This window comes from Leptodactylus fuscus, chromosome 5, assembly GCF_031893055.1.
Source record: "Leptodactylus fuscus isolate aLepFus1 chromosome 5, aLepFus1.hap2, whole genome shotgun sequence".
In the NCBI taxonomy this organism is placed as follows: Eukaryota; Metazoa; Chordata; class Amphibia; order Anura; family Leptodactylidae; genus Leptodactylus; species Leptodactylus fuscus.
The window spans coordinates 109,460,388-109,476,629 of record NC_134269.1 but is presented as its reverse complement, the minus strand read 5'-3'; the positions used below and the strand labels follow the sequence as shown (position 1 = coordinate 109,476,629).

The window sequence follows — 16,242 nt, the reverse complement described above, 5'->3', positions numbered from 1 at the left end:
TCCAGAATCCTCCTACCTGAGAAGCCCCCCTCCAAGTGATATCCACCTCTTGAACTGTTATTTTACTGCAGGACTATGCTTATTACAATATTGCTGTCTTGCCCTGACCATTTAACTGTTTAATTTGCTTTCTTATTATTCTCCCCATCAACCTCTCAATTTACTCATCACTGGGCCTGGATGGCTGCTAGTTACTACTCTCCTTGGAACCTCATTTTCTTACTAGTGGCCCCTCGAGACGGTCACTAAGGTGGCCCTGAAAAACGACTCTGCATCTCTCCTATTCTCCATTTTTACCTTGGAAAATCATTAATCACACCTGCAAATTGGTTGGCTTCCTGCTGGTAATGGCGAGGTCCATCATCCCAAAATCCTCTACCTTATTCCCCATCCTGGCCTGGCTACAGGAACTCCTGTACATCAGACGCATGGAGACCCTGGTTGCATACATTAAATTAGACGATAGTGCCCACCAATGGATTGGTCACTATGGAACACTTTCTACTACTCTTCCACCTTTCAGACCTTCTTCCCTTTATTTTAACCTCATTAACTCGCCCCACTCCACATTACTCTGCTACCCACAATTCCGGCACATCTTCCTCTACCCCCCTTTTTTGGAGGATTATCCTTCTCCTTATTATATACACTATACAGTTTGATTTTTATACTTATGTTTGTTTCTCCGCTGAGTCGGAACCTCCTCCTCTCCCCTTTTAACCCCTTATTTGTGGTCTTTATTCCCTGCCATCTGTTTTCTCTCCCCTATTTTCCACTTATAATACTTGATTCACTTGTTTTTAATGTTCCTAGATCTTCTTAAAACATAATAAAAATCTTTGAATGAAAATTGGTATAGCATCAAATATTGCCAGTTGCTTTCTTTCTAGTAGAACTTTAAATGACTATTCTGGTCTTAATTTTGTTCAATAAAACGCTTAAGGCTGGGGCCCCACGTTGTGAAAACGCCCTGATTTGGTTGCCATGTTTTGCATTACCTGCAAAGTGGATGGGATTCTGGCTAATCCCATCCACACATTGCAGAAAAATATCCAAAAAGGAAATGCTGCAAACTTAAAAACCATTGCGGTTTTTTTTGTAAATCGCAGCAGGTCAATTATACGGTTTCCGTATATGTATAATAGGGACAGAAAGTCTGCAAAGGAAAAGCGATGCTAGAAAAAAAAAAAAAAAAGGCAAATTGGTAGAATAATTCAAAGTCGTCTTATATTAGAGATACCACTTTATATTGAAGATGGGATCCAGAAAACAGGAACAGGTTTCACTGTTTACACCTTTTTGTGAAGTAATTCCTGTCACTGGTGCATTTGTCTTATTAGAAGAACATTTGTGCTCGGCACAAAGGATGTTATTAAAGCAATTTAGGCTTGTAATGCAGGAAATTAATAGACAATTGTCAGATGTTTTGAAAAGTACCTCCCTTAACCCTAGAACTGCTGTCCAAGATCAACATCATAGGGCACTGTTATAATATTGTACATAAATCAAAAGTTAGAGGCCATCAATTTACAGACTTGATGGTTTCAGTAAGAGCAGGGCCTAATGAAAATGATTAGCAGTGGAAAGACCTGTATACGTCAACACATATAAGAAGAATCTAATGACCATGTTGCGCTTCCATATATATATGGATATGTCATAAATGTCGTTGGAACAGAAACCCCTTTTAGGCTGAAGCCCCACATTGCGAAAATGCAGTGTTTTACAGTACCTGCAAAATAAATGGGATTCTGACTAATCCCATCCATACATTGCAGAAAAAATCTGCAGCGATAAAGCTGCGTTTTCAAAAATGCTTGCTTGCATTTTTGAAAATTGCATCATGTCAATTATACCTACAGAAACGTGTTTTCTGGATAGGTATAATAAAGGCAGAAAGTACACAGAGGAAAACTGTGCAAAAAAGTAATGACAAAGTTTTTCTATGCTGTTTTTCTGCCTATATTTTACCTATAGGGAAAACGGTATAATTGATATGCTGTTTCTTTCTGGGAAAACTACTGCACGAAAAACCGTGATGTGTTGCTGTTGCAGTTTCTCCCACAGCGCTTATATGTTAAGGCCTGCTACGTGGGGCGTTAGCCTAAAACAGATCTTACAACACATAAATCTAAAGAAAGCAGATAATGGGCATATAAAAAACCCACATATAGAACATTTTATATCAATAAACATACAACAGAACCTAAAGATACCACAATGTCTCCAAAAGACATTGTTCCTGAAAAGACCCCAGAGTATAATAATAGTTCTTGGGGACATAATACTGTGCGGAGGGGCCACTATGGGCCATAATACCATGTGCAGGGACCACTGTGGGCTATAATACCGTGTGCAGTGGCCACTGTGGGACATAATACTGTGTGGAGGCGCCACTGTGGCACATAATACCACGTGGAGGAGTCACTGTCAGACATAATACAATGTGGTGGGGCCACTATGGAACATTATACTGTGTGGAGGAGCCACTATGGGACATTATAGTGTGTGTAAATGGAGCATTATACAGTGTGGGTGCCGTAGAGAGGGGGGTCCCAAGTCAAAAGTTTGCTGGGGGGCCCAGTCTTTGCTAGTTAAGCCCCTGCCCAATCCTGAATGCCTTCCTCTGGGATTGGGCATCAGGCACACCAGTACCATACCTGATCTACAAAATATATAAACATAAAATCCTGATGTGTAAACCATCAGCACAACCCTTGAACTCCTTTCCATGTGTACATTTAAAATATATGGATGCCATACAATTGGGTACAGGCTTGGAGCTTCCCAGACTCTCTGCCAAAGCAGGTATGGAATGTTTCTATGAAGTGGTTTCTAGTAGCACACGTACCCTACGTGAACCTGGTATTAGACAATATCATTTATACGTTTCCTTATCTGTCTGACTTTCTTTCACTCTTTGATATTGGCTGTATTGCCTTAAAATGTGAGTATAATGACTAAATAGTATTGATTACTACGTAAAATGTACTGAGTTAGATTGTAAGTGCTTCAAAGAGATTTCTAAGCATGATGAAACAGATTTTTTCAGATGCTGCTCACAATCTGGTAATATAATGAGAGATTGACATGCACAGCAGGAGTAGAAGTGTACTGAAGTGTGCTGATGAAACAATTCATTTCAGAGCAGTCAAGAGCTTCAGCAGTAACTTGTGTGGGTGGAAATCATTTTAATAAGTACTTCTGGATGGCAAATATTTTTTGTTGGATATTCCAAATATGAATATGTACTTAAAACAATATTTCACTCCATTGAAAACTACTGACCTCTTGTCCAAGACTAGAATAAGCATTTTTTTTTTTTTTTAACAAAAATATGAACAGATCCAAGCAGAAACAACCAAAACTTTATTATGTGAATGTATTAGTGGTATATTATTGGGAGGCTTTTTTTTCCAGTGCTTAAATTCCACACCATTTTCCTCCGTGTGAATGCACCCTAAGGCTCTATTGACATCTAGGTTGGTGACTCCATTACATTTCACAGAAAAAAATTGCATTGCATGCAGTGCTATTTTTTCTACTGAAATTACTAAAACCATTGTCAGTTAATAGAGTCCATCAACACAGGCCTCATAATAAATCTCAGATTAGTCTGTCCAGGTGTCAGAGGATAAAGCTAACTTTTATGCCAGTTTCTGGTGTAAATTATAGATAAGTAAATCCATCAGCACTCACATTCTCTTCTCTTAAACCCTACCTACTTTCTGTGGGTATTGAAAGCAGTAGAAAAATGGGCAAAAGACACAAAATCTTGTTCAAATGACTGTTGCACAAATAGTTGCGACTTTAATACACCAGCCTTCTGGAATAAAGCCAATTGATAAGCATCTCCCAATGTATTAAACTTTATTTGTATGAAACAAGTACCACCAATCTGTGCCATTACTATAACACAGTATGTCAGCTGTATATTTCACCTAGTAACCACTGGTGATGGTAAGACCATTGCAATTAGGATATAATGGTATGTCTACATGTGGAATGAGGCTAATGTGAAAGGAGAGTTAGATAAATTGGTAACACACTAAGGACAGTACCTTGAAGGCTGCTTTTACACCTTCTAAAGATATCTTTCTTATTCTGGATTGCTGATAATCCAGAGTAGAGAGTGAAGCCCCAGAGGGAAAAGAAATGCCCCTAAAGCCATTTTTAACTAATCTGAATAGGAATAAAATCCAGATTTTCATGAAAATGGAGTTGCAATGCAGAGTAATAAAGGCATCTTTGGAAAGCGTAGAAGCAGCCCTATATGGTTTCTTAAACTCCCTTTAAGAAACCATTCCATGTGACAAATCTTTAATTTATAAGTGAGGTGAATATTTTTCATCAAAATGTATTTTGTGGATTCCCATACAATGCTAGTGTGACCATAGCCTAAGTGTAATGATTTCTAGGCATCTAAAGAAAAAAAGTTACCAGAATTATGTTTGCTAATTATCTCTATAATGAAACATAATATACAACACTTTGGTTGTCATAGTAACATAGCAAATTCTACCTACAGGCTATGACACCAGCACAGTACATGTTTATGAAGCAGTACAGCGGTATAAGAGCTATTATGAAAGGAATTTGAGGGATCAGCAGGGGACAGCATGAAACTTATAATTAATAACTACTCACAGCTGCATGACCAGATACAAATGACTTGGACTCTCATAGATATCTTCCAAGGCAACGATGTTCTCATGTTTGATTCTAAGGAAAAACGAAAAACAATAAATTAGCTTCTTAGTAAATCATTAACTGTAGTCAAAGTGATCTACATGAAAATGCAACTACAAGCATTGTGCAGTAAAGGCTCAGTATTATTTTACAGCAATCCATTTTTAAAGGGTTTAGGATAGGTTTCAATATATGATTAGTTGGGATCTTCACCTGGCCCCCCTCCCCAAAGAGCACCTGTTTGAAGAGGCTACCGTATTCAGCATCTTCACTTTACAGTACTGTAGGCGCTTGGCTTTTTACAATATTAATTAAGCCATCAGCACAGGGAAAAGGCTGCTCTGCTTGTGAGCTCCACAGATCCCCAACGATCACATATTGATGATCTGTCCTAAGCATACGTCACCATTCTGCAATTTCCAGAATACCCCTTGCGGCTAGGGCCCCACGTGGCGTAAACACCACGGTTAGGCAAGACATTGCAGCATGAGACTGCGCTCATTTTTCTGCAATTTTCAAAGCCATTGAAACAAGTATTAAAAATTCTAGTCACCCCCCTTTACCAAAAACACTTAGAAGTACATTAATAAACAAATACACATTAGTTATTCCTGTGTTCAAAAACATCCATTCTGCATACATATAAAAATATTTAGGGTGAACGCTATCGCGGTAAAAAAATAAATCAAAAGAGCCAAACTGTAATTTTTTCACTAAAAATTTGAAAAAAAGCAATTCCACAAATGGGTACAAATAAAAAAAATACTAAGTTATGGGTGTCAGAAAATGTTGACTCCAAGAAAAAAAATTTTATTGCAAAAGTTTTGGATTTTTTTTTCAGGGGTTAAACGATAAAAAAAAAAGACAATACAGGTGACATGTCATTTTGGCTACACAGTAAACACTGTAAAAACTAAGCCCATCAGAAAGTTGCATAAGTGCAGCTTTTCTCCAATTCCACTCCATTCTGTATTTTTTTTTCGCGTCCCAGTACATCATACAGAATAGTAAATGGTACCAACACGAAGTACAATTTGTTCTGCAAAAATGAAGCACTCAAACGATGGCTTTAGGAGATGGCTTTAGGAGGAAGCAGTTAACTATGACACCACATGCCCTCTATGAATGTGGTATGACAGTGTTAAAATTGAGAAGCTTTACATACATATAGGTTTGAGTTTTAAGATTGTAATGACCTTGTTATAAACTTTGAACTGTTTAATTTTATATACCTACATGAAGGCAAAATAAAAAAGCAATTCCTTAATTTTTTAATGTGCAAGTAAACTAGATTTGTTGCTTTGCACATTTGAATAGACAGACAATGTAAGAATGTTAAAATAATTTTACACAGTGAATAGACATAGACAGTCCTACAGAGCAAGACACAAATAAGATAAATGGATCATAGACTGTATAAAATATGCTAATATGCACTAGCTATGGCACTAAAATATATTGAAGTTTGCTTACTATAGTCTAAGCCTAACTGGCAGGCATATAGAAATCCAAATATGTTTTCAGTCACTGTATTCTGGTTAGGAGAAAACTGTCAGCCCATATTCTGCATATAGCTGCCAGGATGAGATACATACAGTGCTATTCATGAGACATAAGATTGTCCACCCACAAGTGCAGAAAGGGTAATCATGTTATGGGTAAGAATCAATACAAGAGAAATAGATCTGCCATAAAAAACAGAGCTGCACTTGGCATCTGAAGAGAAGAGGCAGCAGTGACTATTTATAAGCACAAGAGCATTATTATATTCTAGCACAACTAGAAGATCTATAAATTTATACATATTTGGAGGACACAGCTAACGTGTTTATCTATGTGCTCTCCAAATTCTATCCTTTACTATTTAAATGTTATTTCTCTGATATTTCCCCTGGAGCTGTACGACTCGTCCTATCTGCAGAATTGTGAAACTGTTCTTTGTAGCCAACAGCTCATCATTAGCTAGCCAGTACCAGGAAGCAGCCTCTAATGTTTTGTCCAAGCAGTAGGGTCCATTCACACTGAGGAAAATGGTGAGGAATTTGGTGTGGAGTTTTCCACGCTCCGTGTGAATGGACCCGTAATGGGTTCACTCTCAGCTGCTTAGGCCAATACTATCAACTCCCTCCACCTGCTGAGATGTGATGCTGCAGAGGGAACTTCCTGCATGTTTTTTTTTTAGAGATGTCCAGTTTTTCACCATTTCTCAAGAGAGAGGTCTAGAGGATAGTCTCATCCTTCATAGATTGATTGCTATCTTTTGATCCTGATTTATTCCTACTTCATCTGTGCTATATTCCAATTAAGGTTTACCACCTTTCTATTGTCCAATATCTCATCAATACAGCAAGGGTGTGTATTCCACCACTTTGGAGGCATCAAGAAACCCCCCTCCCTGAGAAATATGAGTAATAGAAGACCTGACTGCTCAACTACATAATTGCGATGACGTCTTTCGCAGGTCCTGGCATTATTAGCACGTTAACCAGGACTCGTCTGAATATAAATCCATAATATGGCGTGGGGGAGGCTGCCTGATCTGCATTCCCCTTACTGTACCCCCCTTCCTTTTTGCTTTCCTTTCCCCTCACCTCTCGCCCTTTCCTGTTCCTTTCCCCTTATTACTGCTTCTTCTGTCTCATAAGGCACTGCATCTCTGACTTGAATTCCTCTTTTTTTCCTTGTAGTAAACGGATATGTGACTGACTTGACACTATTATTCCCATGTAATGGGGGCTGTGAGTCTCTTTTCGGAGACTTCACGGTTTTACATGATGTTTTGTTATACGACTGAAAATTTAAGTAAAGAGTTTTAAAAAAAAGTACAAAATGAATATAAGAAACTTTGTAACATAACTTTTCAAGGGAATAAATGTTTCCTTCTCCACTTAGGGTGCATTCACACAGAGTTTTGTGGCACTGTTTTTGCCACAATAACTCAAGTAAAGAATCAGAGCTGAAAAAAAGACTCCCATTGACTTCAATGGGTTCCATTTTTCGCGCGGAAAACGGGACCCATTGAAGTCAATGGGAGTTATTGTGGAAAAAAACAGTGCCACTAAACTCCGTGTGAATGCACCCTTAGGCTGGGGCCCCACGGGACGTAAACGCCGCGATTTGCCCGCAGCGGAGACACAGCGGGAAATATTGCAGCGTTTTACAGTGCAAGCAAAGGGGATGGGATTCATACGAATCCCATGCCCACTTTGCAGGAAAAAATGCAGTGCAGACACGCTGCGATTTGCAAAGCCGTTGCGGCTTTGCATATTGCAGCATGTCAATTATATCTACGGAAACACCGGCAGCTTTCCTGTAGATATAATGGGAAGAGAAAGTCCGCAGAGGAAAACTCTGTAAACTTTCCCTTCAAAGCGCTGCGGAAAGAACCAAAATGCGATCACGCAGCATTTCTTTCCGCAGCACTTTAGCGCTGCAATTACGGCCCATGGGGCCTTAGCCTTAGACTGTATTCCTCAGGACTCATTCACATCTGCGCCCGTACTCCGTTCTGCAGGTTTCAGATTCCTGCACAAAACAGAGGCAGGAGATGGCAACCTGCCAGCAAGTTTCAAGACTATTCATTTGAATGGGGTTGAAAAGTCTCCGGCCGTGTGCGCCGGTGAGCGTTTTATGCTCTCCTCTGCAAAACCGTTTTTTTTAAACTGGACACAGAGTCGGACATGCAGTACTCTGCGTCCGATTTAAAAAAAAGCGCTTAAAACGCTCACCGGCGCTCACTGCCGAACTCGGTATGACAGGTTTCATGCAGAAAGACGGAAACCTGAAAACGAACGCTGGTGTGAACCCAACGTCAGTGGTAAAGTCTCCTCTTGTAACAGCAGTACAGCACAACACATCTGCTGTGTGTGTGAATGCAGTCTAATTCTGGTACTCTTTACAAACAAATCTGAACACCTCCTAAACCATCAACATTTTCAGAAATCATACATTTTCTTTTACAATGCATTTGAAAAATTAAAATTCTTTGAGGCCAGTGTATGATGGTGACATAATAAATTAGGCATTTAGACTAGTTATACATAAAGTAGGAAAAAGCAAGCTCCTTACATACATTACTTTTCATGCCGAAAGGACTGGTAACTTGCCAAAGAGCTGAGGAGCTAGGCACTATATCTAAAATTGTACAATCTGACATCAAAGACCAGTACTGCCCTAAGGAAAATAACTGTGCGAGTTAATCTTCTCAGACTGTGAAAAATATATAAGTCAATGCTGAATAGTTTGTGGTCTAACCTATTTACATTTTCTAGGATGAAAACCATTTGACCTCTCCAAGTGGAAGTTTAATAAATCAGAACAGATGAACTGCAAGTGAACAAAAATGAGTAAATCTAAATACTTCAATGTAAACATATTAGCAGACAACTGGCCTTCCTATGATAATGCTTTTGTAGATGAAACTAGAATGTGCAATTTAAAGTGTACCCATCATTGGCCAGTCCGTCATAAAATATCCCTGTATGCCCCCCCCCCCCCTTCACTGTTGCTATTAGTACTGGTACTGTTTGGTATGTTTTTCACCATTTTTTCTAATCCATTGCAACATTCCTGCTTCAAAATCCAGAATAGAGTATACCTAAAGGGCTGGAACCATTCTCCTGCATCTGCCACTAGATGTAGTAGACTTGGCCCTGGCCCCACATTCCATGGTCCTTTACTGTAGTATTAGAAAGGCCAAAGAAACAACGGATGCTTGGATAGACAGTGGTTTAGGGAGATGACAGGACCCCACAGAGATGAGATTCATTTTCACTGCAGACAAATCAGGAAGATGGAATCCTCATAGCAACAAACCATTGGCACTGTGTTTTACCTGTTGTGAAGTCAGATTCCATCAACAAAGACAGGAAAACAAGGGAAGGAGGCAGTAGACGCTAATAGAATCCTTTAGGCCTGTCATAACATGTAATATTTAAGTAGGGATAATCTACTAAATAATAGGTACAATTTAAAGGGACAATTCTATCAGAAATGAGTTTTATTCCGCTACATATTTATGCAGAACCTTTATCATTTTTGCCATTTTTAACTTTTGGATTTCAGTAGAACTATGCACTTAAAATTAAATACAACATATTGCTCTCAAAACTTCTAAATGGTTGAAGAAACAACTGGTGTAAAGGGGATAGAGTTTATTTCCAAGATAATCTCATAATGCTAGGAGGAAAATAAAGACAACTCTATTGTTCTATTGACAAGCCTAAGTAATGATAGCATAGGTAGACAGGAGCAATGGCAAGAACAAAATTTCAAAGTATTCAGCAAAAAAAATTCCATGGTATTTGACAAAAAAAAAATATTGTGATCTGTCAGGGTCAGACACCTGGATCCTACACAAATCAGTTGTTTTAACAGCCTCCTGGTGCAAGAAGCTGTAAGTGGATGGATAGCGTGCGCAGCACCACCCCTATTCAGGTAATAGCAGTGCTGCTGCAATTCCCTGGAACAACCGCAATGTACAGCACATTAGTCACAGAGGAGTTTGCGGCTTCTCACAGTGCACATATAGTGACAGGCGATATACATCTGCCTAACTGTTTGTATTATTGCTGATGGTATGGCAGTTGTAGACAGCAAACAGCTTTCCTGTGCTCAGATCTCACTTTTCATGTACATTTTTCATGTTCAGGTTTTCTCCTCTGTCTGTTTGGTATTTTATAGTTATTTTGGCTGAATTACATGTAAATAAAAGCTTTTGTAGTAATGGATGGGGGAGGCAGACTGCTCTGTATTGTACACCCCTCTTAAATTAGAGAAATGGGCAGCTATAATGGTGCTTTTAGCAGCAGAAAAACCAATAGGAAGTCACATGTGAATGTTTAAGCAGCCAGAATACAGATTGCTGAGCAAGAGGCTGTAGATATTTCAACGTGTGATGAAAACACAGGTGCGCTTTTAGTTACTGAGAAGATATACAATATAAAAGAGTTAATAAATGAGCCATTATTACACAAATGTTTGTAAAAGAAGACAGTATGGCTAGGTGCATGATGTTATACACCTGTGGTACTGGAACTGAACTCAATAATTAAGGCTAGGTTCACATCTGCACTGGAGTCTCTGTAAAAGAGAGTCTGCCTAAAGTTCCATTCACACAGAGTAAACGTGCACTCATTTTGGCAAAATACACGTGTAAAAATAAGACTCCCATTGATTTCAATGACATTTTTTACACGTGTAAAAAACGCGCCAAAAAACATGACGTGTTTTTTTTACTTGTTTTTTTTACACATGTAAAAAAAAAAAAAGTCATTGAAGACAATGGAAGCCTTGAGGTGCTTTCACATTTTGGCAAAACACACGTGTAGAGAATACACGTGTAAAAATAAGGCTCCGTTCCCACGGAGTAACGCTCCGCTCATTCTGACACGTAAACAGAATGTCAGTATGAGCCGCGCGTTACTCCGTGGGAATGGAGCCTTATTTTTACACGTGTATTCTTTACACGTGTATTTTGCCAAATTGAGCACGCGTTTACTCCATGTGAATGAACCCTTAAATCAGTGCAGGAGAACAGTCCTGCACGATGGACATCCGGCGGACCCCATTACAATCTATAGAGTCTGTGGGTGTCCACAGGTAACCGCTTTTTTAACTGACAGGCTCTCAGTCTTCACGTCGCTATGCAGACCTGAACAACAGAGAGATCAAAGCTAGTGTGAACCTAGCCTAAGAAATATGTTTCGTCAATTTAGTGTGTAAATATTTAAATATATGTTTAAGAGGGATAAAAAACGAATATTCAAATAGATCAGGTAAGATATTCATGGGGTACAAAAGAGTATCCTGTTGATATTAACATCTAAATATTGTTGTGTTTTTTTTCTTTAAAGCATGCTCAATCAATACCGTGAACAAAAGATGTTCTGTATTTCTCACATAAATTTGAGCACTTTTTAGAAAAGGTAAAAGAAAAAGCAACTATACTCTCGGACTATGGTATGAATAGGGCCTAACAGTATTGCCCATTCTTTTCATGCAGGTTGATGATCAAGTAAAGCTCATCACTCAACAAGAGCCTCGTCTGAAGTACTTCTTATCACTTACATTGACTAGAGGGGGAGGACAAGAATAATGTGATAAAACACAGCAAATAGTGGTGCTTAATATCAAAGTGCACCAGAGCATCGATTATTCTGGCAAAGCAGCAGATGGTCTGTTATCTAGAGTTCAGACAACACAGACACACATAGCACATATCACATATCACACATATTACTCATGTGTAGAACACATAGGTCCCAATTACTCATTCTGAGAATTCTGCCACCATGCCTACAGAAAATAAAGCAACTATTTTGTATTTTATCTGATCGTATCCGGTAAGCCTAGCAGGATATAAATAAACGATTACAAATGTGTCCACAGTGTGGTGAAGGGGAAAATTACTATAATTTGATATACAGTATCTCACAAAAGTGAGTATACCCCTCATATTTTTGGAATTATTTAATTGATATATTTTCATGGGACAACACTAAAGAAATGACACTTTGATATAATCTAAAGTAAAACAGTAAATTTGTTGTGTCCTGAAAATCACTTAAAGAGGACCTTTCATGGTTTGGGGCACAGGCAGTTCTATATACTGCTGGAAAGCTGACAGTGTGCTGAATTCAGCACACTGTCGGCTTTCCCGATCTGTGCCCCGGGTAAAGAGCTTTCGGTACCAGTACTCTGTCAGGAACATCCTTCTGCACTGCAGCGCCTGTCGCGCTGTACAGTGTGAGCGGGGAGGAACGCCCCCTCCCTCTGCTCACAGTGCTCGTCCATAGACGAGTATTATCCGACAGATCTGCACCTCACTGTCCTTCCATCTTTCTTATAGGGATGCAATTCGCCAGTATCAAAGGAGTCAAATGTAAATCAGTCAGAAGGGAGACAAAAATACACTTGCCGTGACTGTCAGTCCAGAGGGTGCTGCCGCGATGTGGAAGCCGCGGCTCAATGAGCTGCGGAATTCGCCTGAAGAAAGGGCAGCTCACTTCTTTATTCCGTGAGCAGCATGTTGCTAGCAGTCTCCATAGACCACCATTGTGAGGGGGCAGATTATGATGTGGATTCCGCGCCATAATCCACCCCCCTGTGCCCTAAATTGTCTGTAAAGTTAGTGACCATTTAAATCCTTGTTACATCTACCCCTGAAAGAATTGGTAAGTAAAATGTAACATTTGTTCTGCAAAGTACCTATAAGGAAATTTATGTTTAAGGGTGTTGACTGGTTTTGGTAGCCCTATTGGTAATCTCTGAATAATAAAGGAGAGTCCTCTATTTAGGACCTTTATGTATTTAGGCAATGCAGAGATGTACTAAGTATACATATACAGTAGTAGTACATGGACAACCCATGAGAAAAAAACATGTTTCTATTATACCTGTGATCATGCCTTAGAGGAACAGATGTCATAGGGGGTGTAGATATGGCAGACTCTACCAAACCTGGAGGTTAAAGGTGCCTAAAAGCCTCCTTACAGAAAAAGACACCAGAATTAAATATAACACATGGTTCACTATATATATAGGTCATTTTAAATACTCTTTAATAAAGATTTACATTTTATAATCAATTGCCATACAGTTGTCCCAGTTATATTTGGTTACAAACATAGTGTGCATCCTATTAATATTATAAATGTGAAAGTTTGTGAGTTTGGATGTTTGTGGGTTTGTGTGTTCGGATGTTTGGATGTTTGGATGTTTGTTCCTCAATCACGCAAAACCCGCTTGACCGATTTGGCTGAAAGTTTCCACAAACATAGTTAATACACCCACTTGCGCAATAGGCTACTTTTCGTCACAATAGCGCACATACGTTTGTGCCAGGACCCCCACAAAACCCAAACTCACACCACCATCTCTGCAATCTCACACACTTTGGACCATAGCAAGCCCCAAAATTCATATTGCCCTCTACAGCCTAGCCCCTAACCCCACACAATCACATATACATATACTTTACCACTTTGCCCCTCACCTTACCGATACTCCAGGAGGTTCTCTTTAACGCTCCGGAGCAGCCATGTTTGCCGACCCCCACCGCTCTGACAATCCGCAACACCGCCAACCCATGTCATTACCCCTAGGAGGTCTAATAAATGCAAAAAAAAAAAGTTAAAAAAAAAGGAAAAAAAATATAAAAACAAATAAAAAGGATTAAAAATTCAAATCACCCCCCTTTCCCTAGAACACATATAAAAGTAGTTAAAAACTGTGAAACACATACATGTTAGGTATCCCCACGTCCTAAATCGCCCGCTCTACAAAGCTATACAAATATTTTTCCTGTTCGGTAAACGCCGTAGCGGGAAAAATGGTCAAAAGTGCCAAACCGCCATTTTTTCACTGTTTTGATTCTGATACAAATTTGAACAAAAAGTGATCAAAGCAATAACATTTCCCGAAAATGGTAGAACTACAAAGTACACCCAGTCCTGCAAAAAAAAGACGCCCTATACATCCCCGTACATGCACATATACAAAAGTTATGGCTGTCGGAATATGGCGACTTTTCAAAAAAAAAAAAAAAAAATTTAACACAGTTTTGCCTTTTTTTAAGGGGTCAAAATGTAAATAAAACCATATAAATTTGGTATCCCCAGAATCGTAATGAAACACAGAATACAGGGGACATGTCATTTTGGTTGCACAGTGAACATCGTAAAACCAAAGCCCGTAAGAAAGTCGCAGAACTGCATTTTTTCTTCAAATCCACCCCATTCTGAATTTTTTCCCTGCTTCCCAGTACATTATATAGAATAAATAATGGTGGCATCATGAAGAAAAATTTGTCCCAGGAAAAATTAAGACCTCATATGGCTCTGGGAGCGGAGAAATAAAAAAGTTATGGGGTTTAGAAGGAGGGGAGTCAAAAACGAAAAACGAAAATCAAAACATGCCATCGGCGGCAAAGGGTTAACTTCAAATACTTCTGTCCCAAAGTCACTATGTAAAGTTTCTCACAACACCGTATAGCAGCTCAAATACAAATTAACTTCAACACAAAAGTCTCACATATTCTCTGAATTACAGCAAAAACAAGATACAAACTTACATTTCATATCCCATACCTTATACAGAGTACGAAAACCTTACCCATGACTGTATATACCCACTGCTACAATCACCGCAGACAAAGTCGCGGGTACCAGCTAGTGTGGCATAAAGGAACCAATATTCCAATTTTCCCTGCATAGTGGCACAACCGTTTAGCCACTGTACAGAGAACTACAAAAAGCCCCATTGATGTTGGGTTATGTAGCAGTTTCCAGGATGGGAACATACTTGTAGAAGTACAAGGGTATGACCATATGATACAGCAACCATGGGTGCCTGGGCATTTGGCCAATGACAGCACAAATTTGAAGGCAATATCCTAATGTTTTCTTGACCTAAATGTGAATCCAGTCAAACAACATACAATAATTAAGCAAGCAAGACTCCTTGCTTCCATTACCTGGTTTTATTGAAGCACATACGCTTTCATGACAAATCCTGATATCTTCTGAGATGATCCATCTCACAATGCTCCCTAACATGTACTCACTTGTGCCTTCTTCTATAGTGTTTATATAGTTAAGGGCTGTAAATAATTGCATGACACACCTGTCTCATCTCAGCCTTTTAATGTTTGCTCTAATGATTAAATAGGACATTTACATTTATAGCTGATTAAGTATTATAAATGACACACCCTTCTGCCATAAATCCAGTCTGCTGAAGAGACTAGCTGACAAAATGAAGTTGACAAAGGTATTTATCAAGAGTACCTGTCTTCTGTAATTGGTTTAATAACATGCCAAATATGCCTTACATTACTACTTCTCCTATAATTATTGCAATGAAGTAAATGACATTAGCTCAGATGTTAGTATTAAGTCTAAACCTTTTATTTGTAATTTTTTTTTTGGCTTACGATGTGACATAGTTTGCATAAAAACACCAACATTTAGGTACATTTTTGGTGTAAACAAAACCTACAAACAAGTGGTGCCAAGTTAGACTAGACAGTCTAAAAATAAACAGATTTATCATCCAGCGTCAGTCACTGTAATAAATCTTGAAGAGTTTAAGTCTAGTCTTGTGTTTATTTGTCTAACTACAGTATTAGTAAATCTGTCCAGAGTGATTGTGGGAATTAGTGCCCATTTAGCCTAACAAGCAATTTTAAGCGCAGGCACTGATGTTGAATGATGTTAGGTTCACATTCACCCAAACGACAGGAAAAATTGGGCCAACAAAACAGCAGTTACACATGGACACCGACACACCCCATTGATTTTGATGGGGTCTGCTGGGTGTCCACTGTTTTCAAACAGAAATCGGCAGAGAGAAAAGATGGACACTCTGGCGCAGTCTCAGAAGGTTTGGTTTTTCATTTCATCCCACAGGTGTTGAGGTCAGGATTGTGTGCAAGCTACTCAAGCCATTCTATACTTGATTTCTCAAAGTGTCATTCTATAGATCTCCCCTATTTCATAGGAGCACAGTAATGTTGGCAAAGGAAAGGCCTTTCCAGAATGTTACCCTAAATCA

General features: G+C 39.0%; 1 protein-coding gene across 1 annotated transcript in view; it reads right to left on the bottom strand.

The window, feature by feature from the left end:
- Nucleotides 1-16,242, bottom strand: part of CAMK1D (calcium/calmodulin dependent protein kinase ID) — a 213,518-nt gene that overhangs the window by 45,536 nt on the left and 151,740 nt on the right. The window contains exon 3 of the mRNA XM_075274016.1: nt 4,648-4,722. Within this exon, the coding sequence (XP_075130117.1) occupies nt 4,648-4,722 (75 nt within the window). The remainder of the gene's footprint in view (nt 1-4,647; nt 4,723-16,242) is intronic.